The sequence below is a fragment of the Pteronotus mesoamericanus genome, unplaced genomic scaffold (assembly GCF_021234165.1).
Source record: "Pteronotus mesoamericanus isolate MK-2021 breed Mesoamerican mustached bat unplaced genomic scaffold, CSHL_Meso_final contig_181, whole genome shotgun sequence".
NCBI classification, from domain to species: Eukaryota; Metazoa; Chordata; class Mammalia; order Chiroptera; family Mormoopidae; genus Pteronotus; species Pteronotus mesoamericanus.
The window spans coordinates 4284253-4303447 of NW_026555077.1; the positions used below are offsets into that span (position 1 = coordinate 4284253).

Here is a 19195-nt window from a genome sequence, read left to right on the forward strand (position 1 = left end):
AGTGTGTGAAAAAAGTAAAATTAAGGGAAAAGAGAATATGAGAAAGCTTACAATTGGAAAACTGAAACAACAAATAATTTTTTGGAAAAAAATATTTTGTGATAGATTTCCCCATGCTATGGACATTAATGCAAAAGCTACAAATAGGGCAATTGACATTTGGGCAGTTGACTTGTTTTTATCAAAATCACACAAAAAAGAAAATTTAGTTGGCAAATTTTCAAGTGGGAATCACGCTCAGAATCCAGTTGGGTTTTCCCTTTTTTATTTTTCATTTGATGATTTCATAAAAGATAAATAAGCCCTCGGACCAAGAGGTGGGTATACTGGCATGATTAACTCTCTCGCCCCAGAAATTCTGCTAGGCTAAAAGGAATATTTGGGGGCGGGAAATGGGGATGAAGAGGTCTTTAGGACCCAGCAGGCGGCGGCAGGCGGCAGTTGTGTAGATCACTGAAAGACTACCAGGGTCCGGTTCAGTTTTAATTCTGTCTCTAATCTCTGCAACAGCGGCGCTTCCTGGGTCCCGCGGCTCCCGTGTCCACTCAGCCGCCGGCGGCCGCCCAGCTAAAATCAGAGCCGCCCGCGCCCCATCACCCATCATGGAAACCCTCCAACAAAAAGTAGCCCCGGACGCATGTGCCTGAGGATTCCGCACAAAAGAGGTGCCCAAAATGAAGACCCTAATGGTGAGTCATTTGTTGCAACTCCTCTGGGCAGAGGCGGGGACCCCCGGGCGCCGCGTCCCCCGGGTGCACGGGAGAGCTCCAGGGGCGCCTAATCCAGCCCCGCGAGGTCGCCTGTTACAAAGGGATAACTTTCCACCTGCTCCGCGTCCCCTCACGATTCCCCGGTTCTGCCTGGGTAGGAATCCCAGAGCCAGGATGGAACTCGGGTTGCCTCGGCTCCTGAATCTCGGCAGGAAGTCTGAGGGACCAGGGAAGAGCTGGAGGGGTGGGCGCATTGCTCGGGGAATGGGAGATGCTCAAAAGCAACAGCCTGGCAAAAAAACTAAGAGGGGCGAGGAAGGGGGACCTTTGCAGACTTTCTTGGTTTCCTTATCGGATTTCAAACTTGGAAGTATCGCCGAGGTAGAGCCCCACGGGTCCAGAAAGGAGACGGTGCAAGGGGTTGGAGATTCCAGCAGGCGAGTTGGCGACAGGGCCCCCTTCCCAAAGTGCGAACCCACCCCTACCCTCACCACCAACGCGCTCTCCCCCCAGTAGCCAGGCGCCGCGCACCACCTGCCCTCTGCCGAGAGATCTGGGAGGTGGCGTCGGCCGAGAGCAGCTACGCACCGGGAGCATCCCCTGCGGTACGCACGGAGACGGTGCCGCCTCTGCCCGGGCTGCGCGCGGCCGAGGCTAGGACCCTGGCCAGCTCCCGCTCCAAGACCTCCCCCCGGGCCAGCCTGACAGTCCTGCGGGTGTTTCCAGCGGGTGCACTCCTCCCGGGTCAGCTCTGAGCCGCTCTCTGCTCTCTCTCTCCCGCCCGCCCGCAGCGCCATGGTCTGGCAGTGTGTTTAGCGCTCACCACTATGTGCACCAGCTTGTTGCTCGTGTACAGCAGCCTCGGCGGCCAGAAGGACCGACCCTCGCAGCAGCAGCAGCAGCAGCAGCAGCAGCAGCAAGCAGCGGCGACCGGCAGCGCGCAGCCGTCGGCGGAGAGCAGCCCCTCGTCGCGCCCCAGGGTCCCCGCGGGACCGCGACCGCTGGACGGATACCTTGGCGTGGCGGACCACAAGGTGACAGCTCGCTCGCCAACCCGCACGCCACTCAGCCGGGAATCCCGCACACTTGAGCCTGCCCTCTTTCCCCGGGCTGGGAGGCGCCGTGAGTAGGTGCCGTTCGGACACCGGAAGGCAGAGTGGACCCGTTGGGGTGGGATGGGATAGTTTCTACTGGATATGAATTCCTATTTGAAAAAGGATGCAAAGTTTTTCAGGGAGTGGGGATGGAATGAGTGAACCCCAAAGCCTAATTTCCTAACAGGAATGGGCCCTGGAACTAGAATCCTCTGATCCCCAGAATTCCAGCTGCCGGTAGTTGGGGGTGGAGGTGGGGGCGGGGGCGGTGTAGGGTGCTGGGTTCCCGAAGCCACGGGTTTGGCCGCCAAGTCGCGCCCTTGTGGGAGGAGACCCGGGAGGGTACGTGTATCGGCCCGAGCATTTCTCCGACCGGTAACCCGAGGGCGAGTAACAGCTAGTCCGCCGCCGCTGCTCGGGCTCAGAGATTCCGCTCAGACCTCTGCTTCGGATTGCTCTGAGCAGAAGTGTCCAGGCAGGCGCGGGAGGCTGGAGACGCAAACTTAGCTTCTATTGGCTTGAAACACGTCTTTGAGGGCCTGTTTTCCTCTGCCTGCCGGGAAGCCGTTACATGGCTTGGCTAATAATTAATAAGATAATTTAAAAAAAAAATTAAGCCGCCTGTCCCTGGAATAATGAATCTCTGGTTTCAATGTGTAAAGCCTCTGGGAGAATCCTAATCAAGTTTTCTGATTCTGAAAAGACAATTTAATACAGTTTAAATGTCTTCCCCTTTACTTGAAGCTGCTAATATATTTTGATTAATACGCAGTTCCACTCTGTGTGTTTTATATAAAGTTAGAGGATTTCTTGAAGCCACCCAACTATTCTGCTTTATTACTAGACTTTACAATTGTGAACCAAAGTAATATTTAGCAGGCACTCTTTTTGTACGAAAAGATTGCTCTTAACCCTACATGAGAAAGTCAAACTTTTTAAAAGTAGCAATCAAAATATTTCCATTCATTTGTGCAATGAATAATGCTAAGGATTCTGGAAGGTACAAAAGAATTTAAGACAGGACCCAGCCTTTAGGGATCTTTGCCTCGGGGGAGGGGCATACCATAAAGTATAGGTAGATAGATGATTGATAGATAGATGATAGACTGATAGATACAAATATATAGGAAATGCAAGGCATAAACTGTTAGTACTGTTGGGTATAGAGATGAGAAGGATCAAGGAAAGTTTCTTTGAAAATGTGGAATGTGCACTGGAAAGAATTCAGAGAAGCCAAAAAGAGGAAGAGATTTTATTAGGAAGTGATTTGTGGGAGGGGGCTGGTGGTAGACTCAAAATCAAAAGTGGAAAAGACCATCAGTTTTACAATTACAGCCTCAGTTTTGTAAGTTGTTGATTGATTACATACTTTGTATCTGCATATAGGAGCAACGGATAAGGGCTGGAGTTCTAGGAAAGTTTGGACAGCGGCCTCTGTGAATGGATGTAGTATTTACATGTAACTGGTATACGATGAGTGTATTGAACTTAGTGGATTTTCATGGCTATTGTCTAGTAGAACTGGCCATTAGCATGGGTGGAGTTTTGATTAAGAGGAGTGTCAAAAGGTACATTTGTTGAAAGCTTTGATGGGCCTTTGGGAACATATTCCTAATACTCTTCTTCCCTGTGCTCGTCTACTGGACAGACACTAGCTAACAACATTGATAACCTAATGCAAAATATGATGCTTTCCTGTTTGTTTTCAAAACAGTGCCTATTCACACAAATATGTTGCGTTCCATTTTCAATGTATCAGAGCCTTATTTCATTAAAATGAAGAACTTCTCTTTTTTTGGAAGGAATGTTGAAACTCTATATGAGAAAGTTAGGTAGTCTGTAGTAAAGGGTTTTATAAACTGTGAAGTCGTATGCGTCTGACAAATATATGCAAACATCCTTGGGATTGTTAACAGAGAATTATAAATGTGACCAGGAATATCTTTGCAGATAATTAATAGTAATGAAATTCTTTCATAGAAAACCAACATCTCACAAAATTCCATTCCCAAAGAGTTCAATGGGGTTTATCCCAACCCAAGCAAAAGAACAAATGCAATTTTCAAAATCTCTGCCCTCTTTCTAGGCATCATCCTAATTGTCTCACTGAGCTGTATATAAACTTCTGCTCAAAATGCAATCATCGACCTTCTCTACTATTACTATTTAGCTGGCTAGGAATTAGGCAGAGTTCCATTTCTAATGACTGTCTGAATGTGCATGTGTAAAATGTTTTTGTACTCTTCAAAAGGTGCTGTTTGATCAGGTTTATTTGGAATCTTACTATAATCTTGCTTAGGCAGAGATTTGTTAGAATATTACTAAGAATTTTTTTCCGTTAACACTAGGGAGGGTAAAAATGAAAGTTTTTCTATTCTTGTTATGTTACCAGATGATACTCTGATTGCTTTTTTGGTTTTTTTGTTTTAACTCTCACATCAGGCCTTAGAAAAATTACAGGATGTGCTGAATGTGATGACCAACAAGCCATATGCTGCTGCATATTGAATCAGAATTCCAACAGACTTTTTATTTGCCGTTGATTTACAGAATCTGGAGAGAGCTACAGATACTATTTAGGAATATGTTCACATCTCCATGGCCAGAGGTCCCAAAGTCTGCTAAATATGTAGTGTTTCTGTACAGCTATATGATGGTATTAACGTTATAACTCCAAGGTTAAATTCAACAGGTGGTCCTAATCCCAAACACCTGAATTTCACAAATGACAGCCTGTCTGCAATGATAGTCTTGTCTCATATGGCTGCAGACTAAATTACTGTTGAGATTAAATCACTATGTGCTTTTGTTGAAAGACATGCTGCAAGTCAAGCCAGTGATGAGCAATATGTGTTGGAGCTTAAAATATCACTTTCCATGGTCATATTTCCTACTTCCTCTTTTACAGACAATGTGAGCTGAAATTGTAATTACAGTAGGACCAAGTGAAGGGTACTTGGAGCTTCTTATGATAATGAAGGCATTTCATTTTCTGTTAGATTCTTTCTCTCCAATTTCCAATCCCTTTCCCCCAAACCTTTTCCCTCACATGTTTTCACCAGTTCATTTCCATCTTGTTTTGTCTGTCATTGCAGCAACTGCATCTGTATCTTGCCATTACTTCTTGGTTCCTGTTTTTAAAAGCCATTGATTTCTAACCTTATTGGCCAGACACAAGCAAAGAAGCCAATTTCCATAGCTTTGGAAACCTTCTGCATTTAGAACTGCAGCACAATGTAGAACCAAACTGAAACACACACAGGCACTCACTCAATCAAGTGACCCTCCCAGGAAAGCTCCAAGTCTCCCAAGCAGAGTGGAAGGGGCATGGAGCACCATTTTATTTCCAGCCTGGATCTGGTCTGGATAGATAAAGTCATTTGCCATCTGGTGGACTCTGTGAAATGAAACTCTGAGCTGATTACCATTTCCAGTGGACAGGAGCCCTTATCACAGAAGGCCCATTTGTCACCTGAATTGCCCTTTTCTGAGATGGCTTAGGAAAGGGCAATGATCAATGGGGTCTGAGGCTGAGCTGCTATCTCCCTGCTTCAGTAGTAACTCCCAGGAATGGATTTTATACATACTTGTAACATGCTTCTTGCTTCTTACTTTGCTTCTTTCCTTTTGTAAGTCTTATTTATTCAAGCAAAACAAACTGCTTAGAGGTGATGGTACTATAACTATTAATTGGTAGATGTCCAGTTGGAATAAAGCAGATCGATGCCAGAGTTGAAAAAGAATTCAAAACCAGAACAAAAGGGCACATTTAACTTACTTTGAAATTATGGTATAAGTATTCTTCCTTTAGGAAACCATATAAATTCTCAAATACACGTTTATACCATTTATTAAACTCTATTTTATGGTATTGGAGTCATCCAATGGATTATAAATAATTTGGACCTTAAATAAATTCAAAGGGAGCTCATTTTCAGTGCTCAGGTATTACAAAATATAATCAGCCCATGATAATGAAATAATTTTTTCACAAAACATCAACCCAAAGGCATCATGTAATAGACTATTTTTTCCCCATGGGTGAGGAGTTGTAATAACGTGATTGCTTTGGGAGAACTGTTTATATAACATGTATTAAAATATTAATCTTCTTTAATTTTATGAGAGCCAGGAGTATTTATCCAGCTCCCCACAGGAGGAGTCCCAAGATACCTCCATGCCAAAGCCCAGACCACACCTGGTGGGTGAATCTGACCTGGCTCCCTCTTGAGTACGGGTATTCTGATCTACTTGATGATCCTTAAACACTCATTCTGCCTCAGAACTTTTGCACTTGCTGTTTCCTCTCTCTGTAAAGCTCCTGCTTAAGATCTTTTACATGGTTTGTGTCTTCTGGTCATTCAGCCCTCAGGTCAGATGTCATCTTCCTGTGGCCCTCTCCTCAACAGCCTTTAAATAGCCCCCTCCTTAACAGTCATTCTCTACTGTATCAGCCTGTTTTATTTTCCTTATAATTCTTATTATCTGAAATAATTTTAAAGTTTAGTTGTCTGCTGTTTATCCTCCCTGCAAGAGAATCTAAGCACTTCGATAGCAAAGAATTTGTACATCTTGTTGACCAGTTTAACTCTCTGCCATAGATCAGTATCTGGTATTTAGGGGGCACAGAATAAGTATTCATTGAAGGAAAAAAAGGAAGTAGGTTTGTGTGTGGGGAGAGTGTGCCAAGAAGGACAGAGCTACCTCACTTATGTCAAGTCCTTTCTCCAAAAGAAACATCAGTGTAATCCCAAGGCCCTGGTATGCCTCATCTTTCTTAAATTTGGTATAATAATAATATAATAATGGGAAGGAAAGAAAAGAAATTATTTAAAACATAAGAATATTTGAGAATGAGGTTTAAGACCTTATGCTTTAACAGCCTTCCTTTACAATTCTTGTGCACATTAAAGTTTGAAAATCACCATTTGAAATATTTTTAATCATCACAATGTGTAGTTCTACAGCTAATTTGTTTCTGGGTTTTTTCATTAATCATAGCCCTTAGTAGATATTCATTGAAGGCCTAATAGTTGCTAAGTTGGGTATTTTGGAGAAGGAACGCAGTTCCTACCCTCAAAGAACCTTTGATCTAATTGGAGAGAAAAGACAAAGAAGCAAGAAAGGTTAAATAATAAAGCAAGTTCTGAATAATAATATGAAACCAGGAAACACTAGATCAAGACACTGAAACTAAAAAAGAGGCAATTTCTGTGATTTTTCTCTTTTATAAAATAAGTTCAATACTATTATTATCATCTTAGAAGTTATAAAACATTCCAACTAAAATTTTGTTACTAGCTTTTTTTAATACATACATGCTTGTATTATATTTATAGGTATATATACATATATAATTTAGTATATGACATCCAATGAATAATTAGTAAGCAACTTAGTTATCAAAGCAACTTCAAAGTGGATTGATTTTATTCAAAATAAACAACCTCTCGATGATTTTACTTAGGCATGGCTTAGGGTCTCCCAGACTCTTGAAGGGAGCTAACCCAGTTACCCTTTTCAACTATCTTTGTAACATATGGTGACTATATTTTCCAAACCAAATCTCATGACCTCTGACATGATGAATTTGAATGTAATTGTATTGGCTACAAGACAGAATATTTGCAATCAGACCTGTCCTGGAATGTTGGCATTTGTTTTAGAGAAGACTCTTTATAACCCTAGGGTCAGGTGGCAGCACAATATAGTTCCTGTCTTGCAAATACTGGGATAAATGGAGATTAAAGATTAAAAAAAGACTTTGAAAAATTAAAACCCATCATTAATCAACAAATCATTTCAAAAACCTCTTACACACCTATTATATATTCTTTGAACATCTGTGAAGGGTTTTAAAGATAGAAAGACAAGGAATGCTGATCGCTTAAATAATAATAATATTACCCATCTGTTGTGAATTTGATTTAAGAGAAGAATTAGCTCGGGAGTCAGTAAATTTATGATCAAATGATTGATAAAAACTTAGGGATGGGGAAATTTATGAGATGTACTCAGATTCTTCTTAACAAGCTCTTTTATTCTTAAACTCTTAGTCTGGGCTTGGGACAAATAAATATTTTTATTGCATGCTCCATTCAATGTGGTTTCCCAAATAAAAGTCATAGGCATGTATATTCTCAGTTTAGACAGCATATCCGCAGGGAGACCTTTTCTGACTTGTAGTCCAGGTTAGAGCTGAGCTGTATGTTTTGTCTTCATAGCCAAGATCCCATGGTAATACTTATTCTGGTTTATTGTTATTTCTTACCTAAAATTGTCTGCCTTCCCCACTTGACAATCAGGTCTTGGAGGCTGGGGATTTTTTCCCCTTTTTTTGTCATTGTATTCTCAGCCTTTATTAAAGTGGCTCTTCAATAAATATTTGTTGAGTAAATGAGTATATCTACATGAAAATTTTAAATTTCTTGTAAAATAAGCCCGCATTAAGAGTTTCTGACCATTTGGAGTTCCTGAAAATGAATAGCTACACATGACAAATAACTGTTTCTCCTGCCATAATGTGTAGTTCTCTAACTATTTCATTTCTGTATTTTGGTACTTATCAGATCTCTAAAAACATACTCAAAATTTTAGAACTAAAAGAAAAACTTAAAAACTAGCAAAGGAATTCATGAGTGGTCATGTGATTTGCCCAAAGTTTTGGGTTAGTGACAGAGCTGATGCTAAAATGTAGGTCTCTGAAGTGAAAATCATTATACCATAAGGGAAATTCAGTGCCAATATATTCTAAGTGGTGACTTAACATTATTTGAACAGAATTTATTGAAATAAAGAGCCTAGACCTACCCAATTGTTGGAAAGAAATAAATATTTAAATATCTTATTCTGAAATGAATACAAGCATATGCTCCTGGATAGTTAAAAAGAGCTTCCTCCACCAACTGTTGACTTAGCAATGGGTAATCTCTAAAGGCTGCATAAAATGTATGGTACTCATGTAAATGGAACAATTTGCAAATCAGAGTGGATATTGCCTTTAAAGAGTAAACCAAGCCAAAAGAAGTGTTATGTTTAATTATTTGCAAATAATGTCATGACCAGACCATTCATTTAGCTGAATTACCTCTTCCACAGTGGGGAAGAAAACATCATAAGGAGACTCAGTTAACCAAGCTTTGAAGAACTTCCATTCTACAAGTAATCATCCACTCCTCCTAAATTCTGAGATATAATACTTACTCTGACATAGAATCCCTTTGGGCAACTAGGAAACCATTTTATCTATGGGAGGAAAAAGTAACCTTGTTAAGTTGTAGCTCAACATGAAAAGGAAACTTTTTTTTATTTTATTCTCTTTGAATGGCTAAAAAGGTGTCTGTAGTGTTCTCGGGAACCTCACAGATTCTGAGGATACTCTGGCACACTGAAATGCAGAATTAAAATGTTTTTTATGAGAAAGCATATCCTGGAAATTAATTGCACATATGGGACCTCTCTACTGACTGAACTGCAATCTTGCGTTTCTAATTTACAGATCTGTTCATGTTCCTTGCATGCTTCTAATGGCTTCCCATTGCCTAGAGCATCAAGTTCAGACTCCACAGGAAGGCTCCCAAAGCCCCCACAGGGTCTGTCTGGCCTACTTCTCAAACTTCACTGCCCTCAGCTCCCCTCAGCCCGGGTTCCATGCACCCTGGGAACACAGCTTGCTGTTTCACCCTTACCTGCTTTTCCTCCATCAAGGAATGCCCTTTCTTATTTTATCCACCAATAAAGAACTAATCATCCATTAAGATCTAGCGCAAGCATCTCGTTTCTAAAGTTTTTCCAGATACAACCCCTGTGCAGGGTCAATTCCACATTCTCTTATGCTTGCCATGTATCAGTCAATCGCTTATTGACTAAGTACCTACTATGTGTTAGACACAAGGGAGAAAAGAGGAAGGACCTAGTTCCTACCCACAGGCAAATCACTGTGGAGGAAATACGTATTACAATTACTGTACCTTTGTATGTGCTGAAGTATTCTCTGTATCTTATACATGCCTCTAATGACTCAATATTTTGATTATTTGTCTGCGTGCTTGTCTCCCCGACTAGCCAGGAACCTAACTTTCACATCCTGGTATTTCCAGAACCTAAAACTGTATCTTACACATGTCCAGCTCAATAAATCTTTGTTGAATGCTGGGTGAACAGACTCCTGCTCTAAGTATATATAATAAGAAGAGATTTGACCAAGTCCGGCTAATAGGCTTACCAACCATAGAAATGATAAGTAGGGGCAGAAGACTTCACATGTGTGTCATCCAATTAATTTATGGTTCCCCTTTAAATACAGAGCAGCATTTGCTGACCTTTCCAGAGTGGTTGACCAGGTGCGAGGTACAGGAATGCTCATATGTAAGGAAAGTATGGTGTTATAGGAGGCAGGGGACATGCTCAGGCTTTTTACTTCTGAGCCGTTGGCAATGTGTGCAACTTCCTGGCCGGAGCTTGTCTGTAGAAAAGGAGCTTAAACTATTGAGTTGGCCAAAAAGTCTGTTACTTTTTTTTCTGTGAAAGAAAAGGCACACTTTTCATTTTCACCAATAAATTTATTGATTTGGATATTTTGAGTATGTCAGTTATCCCCCACTATTGGCTTCTAGGGGATAGAGGCCAGGGTGCTACTAAACATCTCCAAATACATACATAAGACAGCCCCGCAGCGAAGAATTCTTTGGCCAACATGTCAATAGTACCAAGAAACTTCACAAACCACTTTTGACATGTTTGATCACTCATAGCACCTTCTCTATACACTGCACAATCTTTTTTTTTTTTTTTTGCATTTCAGTGGTGTTTTTATCTTTCTTGAAATAACAAAGCATAATACACCAAGAATGTTGTGTATTTTCTTCCATCTTCAATATTAAAAAGGGTGCACAAAAATCCACCGATTTTGATGTTTTTTTAAAGCGCACGCTGATATGACAGCTGTCACAACACAGTCTAACAAAATTGTTTCAAATGAAATTAAAGACAAGTAAACACTACTAGAGCCATCATAGGAAAAAAACATAATGGACTTTTTGGCCAATCCAATAGATCCTTTCATTCCCTCATTTATCAAATAATATTGTATATGTACCATATGTCTCCCATGATTTTCAGAACCCAAGAGTCAACAGTGAATAAGGTGTGTTGTTTGACTACACAAACTATACAACTCTGAGAAAGACAGGTAAACCCCTAAAAGTACAGTGCAGGTTTGTCTATTTACAGGCTATGGAGATCAGCTTTTATCCCGAAAGCTTTGGGGAAGTCTTTAAAGGATTAATTAGAGGAGAGACTCCATCAGATGTGTATTTCCATGGATCACCATGGCTTCAGTGTGGCACAGATCAGAAGAGCCTTAGGTTATAAAAAGAGGGATCAGTTAGCAGACTATTGCTGTGACCTGCGTTACATGATGTCGGTGGCCAGAAGATAAAGGGACCTAAGCTTTCTTCCCTGGCAGGTACGCCTCTGTTGGTTGGAACATCGTCCTGTCCCATTAGCTGAAAAGTCCAGATTCGGTTCCCAGTCAGGACACATACCTAGGTTGTGGGTTCAATCCCTGGTTCTGGGTGCATACAAGAAGCAATCGATCAATGTTTCTCTCTCTCTTCCCTTCCCTCCTTTTTCCTGTCTCTAAAATCAATAAACATGTCCTCAAGTGAGGATAAAAAAATAAAAATAAAATAAGTAAAGGGACCCAAGGTTTCTGCTTACCACAATTTTCTGAGATTGCCCTCCCCAACATGTGGGTACAGACAGTCTGCATGCAGCTCTCAAACAGCAGAAGATTACTGGTTCAAGACTGCCTCTCAGCAGTTAGTGAAGAGAGTTTGAGGATGATCCCAGATGGCGCTCCACCTTTGTCTAATTTTGAACCTCACAGTGCATCTTAACACCACATATTGACTTGAGCAAAAACGATGGTGTTATGGTTAAAGATAAAGCAAGTCGTTAGTGGAGACTCTGCAATGTATGCTAGCTATGACAGGAATTAAACCCGCCACCTGAAGCAGAGCAGTGGGGTGTGGAATGAATGTTCTGGAAGAAACTTTATTATGTAATAGTTCTACTGGGGGAAACTTTATTCTAGAATAACCTTGTCAAGGGAGACTTTGTTGCATAATAAATCTTACGCAGTATAGATCTGTTCGAAGTATGGGGTGGAGAGTAGTTTCCTCTCCTTTCATTTCCCACATAGTTAGAGAGAGTGCAATTATCATTCATTTAAATCACTTAAGTTTGTTAACAACTTCTAAGAAAAGTTAAGTTCCTATTTCCCTTGCATCAGAAGGAAATTGGCCATAAAGTAATGTAAAATGCGCCAAGAGCGAGTCTGATTCCTAATTCATTCATTTGGTTGGGAGCAAAAATATATATACCTGAATGAAGCCTGGTTTTATGGTTACTTGGCAATGTCACACCTGCCAGGCTGCTGTTGGGGATTCCCAAGTTGTCCTGAATTACCTGAAGTGATGTGTGCTTCTGCTCTGTACTGCAAATCATAAAGCCGGTTCATTTCATTTTTATCCTGCTTGTTTCAAGCTTTCAACAATCAAAGCACAGGAAATGATAGCATTCTGCTGTATTCCGGATCCTGGAGAAAGGAAAAAGGACGGTAGGAACCTGTGTGTCCCTGCCCCCCTGGCCCCAACACTGAGGCTCTAGCCATCGCTAATCCCTTGAGGAATTATGCCCCTTACCCTTACTAACAACAGTGTGTGGTTTTTGGCTCAGTTTGAAATACGATGGGTTTTTAATCCAAAAGTTCAGAAATAAAAGTCAGAGAGAAATAAAAGTCAGAGAGAGCTGTCGTAGGGAACAAGATGTGCCAATTGAACGACCCTGCAGTAGTGAAGTGTTAAGATGAAATAATTGGACCCACGACCAACACCAAGGACCAGGGTGAGATATGACATCAGCTGCTTCTGGGTTTTAGGAAGGCAAGTAGAGGTGGCTTATCAGGGACTGTGCGGTGTCTACAAAGGGGTCACAGTTATTGACATTATAGCATTTGACTGGGACTTGAGGAGGTGTTTGTTAACAGAACAGAACAAGCATCACTTCATCAAAAATAAGTTCCTCTGACTGGGCTCAAAACAGTTGGGCTTTTGTTTTTGTTTTTGTTTTTCTGGAATGAGTGCCATAGTGCCTCTTTATGGTGAAAAGTCTCAGGTCACCCAGGGAGTTATGAATAGCAATACCGACTGGTCTGCCAAGTAAAGACTATTCTTAATGGGTCTGGTGAACATTCTAATGATGTCTCCCTCTTTAGAAGTTTGAATTATGGAAAAGAGTCAAACCTTACTTATGTATCTTCCAGGGTGTTCTGCCAACCAGTGAACACCCAAACATACTAGTCAGTGTCTCATGCAAGCTCTTCCTGTAGACCATATTTGAGATTATTGAATGCCTCTGTCCTTCTTCTGCATTATCTGCACTATAACAGCACATTTGAAAAATAGAGAAGGGAGCAGAGAGCCAGAGTGCTAGTTCTGAAAACAAACCTAACCGCCATTCAGTTGTGAATGTATAGTACTGATCTTCTCAAAATGGCAACAGATAGGAAAAAAATAACTATTAGTAAATCTACCACCAAGACATAATTACTGCTGATAATTCATGGTATTCCCTTGCATATTTTTCATGCATATCAAATGTGTGTATATGTGATATTTAATGTATTCCCTTTCCATTTTTTATTCATATATGTTGGGTCTGTGGGGTCCAGGTGTATATTATTTTTCAAACAAGATGTGATTCATGGTATATAAAGAAGGGCATGAGCAATACTGTTAAATCTTAGTGAAAGACCTATCTTATTTAATAGCTTGAAATCAAAATATATTCCAACTAGAGTTAGAATAAATAAAGGTTGATATCTGTGTTGATAATTGTGGTGAGTTCTCCACTTAGTAATCCTCAAGCTCTGCACAGCTCTCCACTAACTCAGAAAACACCTTTCTTTCCCTGCTGTTTATCGCCTTCCAGCACTTTTTAATTGTGATGATGCCTCTGTCCCTACCATTCCTTCTCTGCCTGTTTGCTGAGCTACAGAATGTGTTCCAGAATTTATGATTTAAAAATCATTCCTAGTAGTCCCTTAATCCTTCTTGTCACTTTTCTCTAAGTTTCTTCCAACCCTTCAGTAGCTATTTCATTGGCTTAGCCTGTGAGCTTCAGGGCAAAGCTAGAGATCAGGATCTCCGTCTTCATAGTCCCTGTGTGGGCCCTTTCCAGAGCTCTGCCTCATGTTGGCCCTGATTTTCTCGGGATCCTCTCTGGGTTTAATTCCCTGTCCACATATAGTACAGATCTAACTCCTTGTTTATACACTGTACAGCTTTACTTTGACATAACTGTCTTTCCTAAAAAGAAATTTTATAGCACAAATAATGATCACTTTCTTCTTAATTAATAAATTTTTATGCATTTTCTTGTCCATTTTCTAGTTTTATATAACACTTTTTAATTCTTTTATCTTATGTTAACATACCACTTATTGAATTCTGTGACTGTTCTTCCCTACTCCTTTTTTTTTCTTTTGGTACTTGATGATGTCTCTAAGCAACTTTATTTCTTACATTTTTCAAATATGTACTAGCTGTTATTTCTTGATTTTGGCATAACCTCAGAACTCTCATTATTCTTCCACTCTGCGGGTAGAATAATTCTGTCATTAGAGACGCGAGGGCCTGCCTCTCTCATGACGTCCAGCTGGCAGGGGATATATTTTATACACCTTGGTCGGTGGCTTCCAAGTAAAAGAATGTGTCTGAAAACATGCAATCTTTGCCAAAAAACTCCTTATCTAATCAACCCCTCATTTTGCTGCCCGAACTGTCTTCTTTATCCTCCAGGTTAAAGCATCATTCAATCCTTCCCATCCATTGTTTACATGTTTTTATTGTGGTGACACATACATAATATAAAATTTGACATTTTACCCATTTTAAATGTACAATTTAGTGCATTAACATTCACAGTATTGTCAACCATCACCGCTATCTGTATTGAAACTTTTCATCACCCCAGAGTCTCAATAACCATTAAGTAATAACTCCCCAACACCCTCTCCCTCCAGTCCTAGCAATCTCTCTTCCACTCTATGAAAGGGCCTGTTCTTGATATTTCGTAGCAGTGGAGTCACTCAACACCTGTCATTTTCTGTCTGACTTCTTTTATAATGTTTTCAAGACTTATCCATGTTGTAGCATGTATCAGAAGTTTGTTTCTTTTATGGCTAAATGATATTCCATTGTATGGATAAACCACTGTTGGATTCTGTTTATCCATTTATCTTTTGATGGGGACTTGTATTGTTTCCACCTCTTGGCCATTGGAAATAATGCTGTGATGCACATTGGCATTGCTATTCAGTTTTGCAAGTACCTCCCTCATTTTTCCCCCCTTTTTTATCTTCGTGGCAGCACCTGAGTCTGTAGCTCCCTTTCCTCACCCTTGTGCGTGCCACCCTACCCCTTAGCTGTTCGCATTTCCATAAAAACATGTAAAAATAAAAGTTAAAAAATGAGAAGGGAAGCCATCGATTGTACTAATTAATGTCTTTACCTCAAAATAATGTAAATATTTTGAAAAATAAAAAAGAGGAACTGTTCCCATAATCCAACCATTTTGGTGTAAGTAATGGTATAATTTCTATTTATTTTTGCCAATATTTTGCATTGCACTCTTTATCTTTTAAACCCTAAATGTGAGCATATTATGTATTTTTTTAAAAGTTATGGTTTTAAGTTTACTTTGTTTCCATTTTACTGATTTTAAATAGCCATTAAAATGTCCTTTGGTTCTCATTTGCCTTGTATAGCCTTTCCTATCCTATAATTTTCAGTCATCCTGTGTCCTTACATCTCATGCATGTCCATACCCACCCCAGATATTTCCTGGGCCTGACTCAGGAGTACACATGAAGGCTCTCATACATCCTAATGGGTTATCAATAATTTTGTCTTCATTTAGGAGAGATTTTCAAGTTTCAAAGGTTTCATCTTACCCATTGGAGTTATGGATTGGATCAGAATAATTTTCTTGGTCATTTTGTTTGAACAGTAAATAAATCGTTATGAAATAAAAATGTATAATATCATGCTTGAGAATTTTATGTGGGTAATTCTTGACTGACAAAAGTCTACCTACTTGAATTATCTCCAGTTTTAAAAAATGTAAGCAGACTACCTCTTCGAAGGTTTTCTGTTCTTTTTTTTCAGCTTTCTCCCTTCCTGAACTTCCTCTTCATATGTTCTAATTCATCAGAATCTCACATTCTTCTCATTCTACTCCCTTCTCCCCCTACATATGCTGAAGCAGTGACTCGCTCTACCTTAGCAGTAGCACAACCCGCAAATCTTCATGGCATTTGAACACAGTGGCCTTCTGTTTCGAGGCTAGAGGGCAAGAAATGTAGATAAGGGCTTTTTCTGGGGCCTGAATGGAGTTAGTCACAAGTGGGTGTTGACGGTAATGGCTAATGCTGGGACAGAGTGATGGAGGTGCCCAGATGGCCGTCAGTGTAACTTGTGCATTGCTGGTGCTGTACTGTGCCCTGTAAGCAGTGCTTCTCAAGTATCAGTGTGCCATATGAGTCACCTAGGGATCTTATTAAAATGCAGATCCTGAATCTTTAGGTCTGAGTTGGAGTCTGAGAGTCTGCATTTCTAAGAGACACCTTCTGATGTTGCTGCTATTGGTCCTGGAACCACATTTTGAGTGACAGGACTCCAAAACATAAGGCCCTGACTGGGGGCCCTCTCATCTGATGCTGTATGTGTCCTATATGAATGGCATATAGCTGGAATTTTTTTAAAGATTTAATTAATTTACTAAATTTTAGAGAGGGGAAGGGAGGGAGAAAGAAAGGGAAAGAAACATCAATGTGTGGTTTGCCTCTTGAGTGCCCCTTACTGGGGACCTAGCCTGCCACCCAGGTATGTGCCCTGACTGGGAACTGAACCAGCAACGCTTTGGTTCACAGGCCAGCACTCAATCCACTAAGCTACACCAGCCAGAGTTATAGCTGGAATTTTTAATCTAAACTAACAATCATTGCCTTTTAAGAGTTAAGTTTAGTTCCTTTACATTTATTGCATATATTGTATATATTCAGTAATATTATATATATTACTGAAATATTGGAGGGTTGTCTTTTTTCTCTAAACATTGTTTTTGTATTTGTTTCTTAATCTGTGCTTTTTTCCTTCTTTTTCCTCTTCTTCTGGATCAGTGGAGTTTTGTGGGAGGGTTGTTTTGTTTTGTTTTTTTCATATTATTCCATTTTTAAACTATATTGGCTTGGAAATTATATTCTTGGTTTCTATTTTTTTAAATCATTCCTATTTTTAATATGCATACTTACCAAAGTCTTAAGTTAATTAATATCTTTATCCTCCTTCCAGATAATTCAGGGACCATAGAATACTTTAACCTTGGTCAACCCAAACATTAATCTCACATGCTATTCCACTGAAGTATTTTAGTTCCTTTTTCTTAAAGACCAACAAATTAGGTATTAGCGTTATCGTTGTTTTAGGTAGTTCATGTTTTTATAAACTTACATGTATATTACCAAATCCTTCAATTTTTGTTGAAAGTTGGTCATCATGCCTTCTTACAACTTAGATTTTTATCCTTCTTCCTGAGATAATTTTTTAGAAGTTCTGCTGATGAGGTTTTGTTGATGGTAAACACAATTTCAGTTTACCTGAAAATATGTTTATTTTACATTCTTGAAAGAGACTACCATTCAAGATCACCAACTATTTTCTCTCTCAGTATTTTGAAAACCTAATTTCTGTGTTTTCTCTATGTCACTGTTGATATTGATCTGTTTGGCATCAGGTGAATTGTCATTACACTTTAGGTAATCTAAACCATTATCTCTTTAAATATATTGTCTCCCCTTTATCTCTTCATCATGTTTTATTGTCTCACTATGTTGCATCCTGGGTATTTTCTTCTGATTGTTCATTTGACTAATTCTTTCTTCAGCTGTGTCAAATCTGTTATTTAACTCATTCAGCAATTATTTCCCCCCCAAGTCATTTCTAGATTTTTCCCCAAAATTGTTCTGATCTTTTTCATAGTGTCTTCTTCCTTACATATGAGTACATTTTATTTCTGTATTTCTGTTAACTCCAGTACATTAAATCATTGGAGATCTAAATATTTTTGGCTTTTGTTATTTTATTCAAGAAAGCTTATTTATTGATGTGTATTATTGGTGTTTATGTGAGTGTGTATGTTTATCATGACTCCCTGTTCATCTGATCTATGTCTGCGGAAATCTTTAGTGACCTCTGTTGAAAATGTATGCCTCCAAAGTCAGCTTTCATTTGTTCCTGCCAAGAGCTAAAAATAAGCCTGACCTTTTGCACACATCCCAATAATGTGAACATAAACCACAAATCTACATGATTTTTATGAATTTTCAAGGAAGAAAGTTTTTACTCCCTTTACCCAGAGCCATGGACAGAATAGACAAGTTTTCTCACACTTTCCCTATGCTACATGGATTTTATTTTCTAGGATACTTTTTCCTTGAGGGTTTTGGCCATTCTGGGTCTCCCTCCCTTGCTCAGGCTTAACAATGTGTCTTCCCCTTGTGGCTGTTGAAATCAAAGGCTCTAGGCAAAGAATCAGCACTTATCTTTAACGTGGCAGCTGTCTACAGGGTCTACACAACAGGCTAGATTTGTACTCCAGCTTTATTTTCAACTTTTGTGTATTTCCTTGCTTTGTTGTTAATTCACATAATAAAAAAGATTTTTAAACATTTTATCCAGCTTTTTAAAAGAATTTTACCTGAAGTGCTTGTATCAATGGCAAATTTTAAAATATTATTTTTAATTGATATATGGCTTTTACGGTTATTTTAGAAATATATACAAGTAGAATAATAAATTTAAAATCTCCAAGAATTTTACTAACTTAAGATAGCATTAACACTGTAAAAATTTTGGAATTATTTCTTATGGTCTTTATTATCTATGTACATTATTTTTACATAGGTCAGACCATACCATATGCATGAACTTAAGCATAATAAAAAAGATATTCAAAAGTGAGAAAGTGGAAGGTTATATAAAGAGGTTGACAACAAGTAATATCAAGACTTTTCAAATAAAAATCTCAATTCTCATGTCATTCAATGTAAGTTTTTAAAATATATTAACTCATGATGCATACTATGAAACTTTCCATTATGCAGGTTTCTTTTGCTGAAGGCAGAAAATATTTTTATTTAGTAATTCTTTTAGCACAGTGTCCCAACCATATTTTCCAAATAACCACTTACAGCAAGTGTTGGAATAGAGCAGTATCAGTAATTTATTTAAATGGTCATCACACATGGCAAGAAATTTCATCTAAGGC

The 19195-nt window shown here is 39.4% G+C and overlaps 1 protein-coding gene across 2 annotated transcripts in view; it reads left to right on the forward strand.

The window, feature by feature from the left end:
* The first annotated feature begins 674 nt into the window (after positions 1-674).
* The window catches only part of ST6GALNAC5 (ST6 N-acetylgalactosaminide alpha-2,6-sialyltransferase 5), a 165310-nt gene continuing 146789 nt past the window's right edge, over positions 675-19195 (forward strand). For both annotated transcript variants that reach the window (XM_054566823.1, XM_054566824.1), the window contains exons 1-2: positions 675-689; positions 1502-1744. In XM_054566823.1, the coding sequence (XP_054422798.1) occupies positions 675-689; positions 1502-1744 (258 nt within the window). The remainder of the gene's footprint in view (positions 690-1501; positions 1745-19195) is intronic.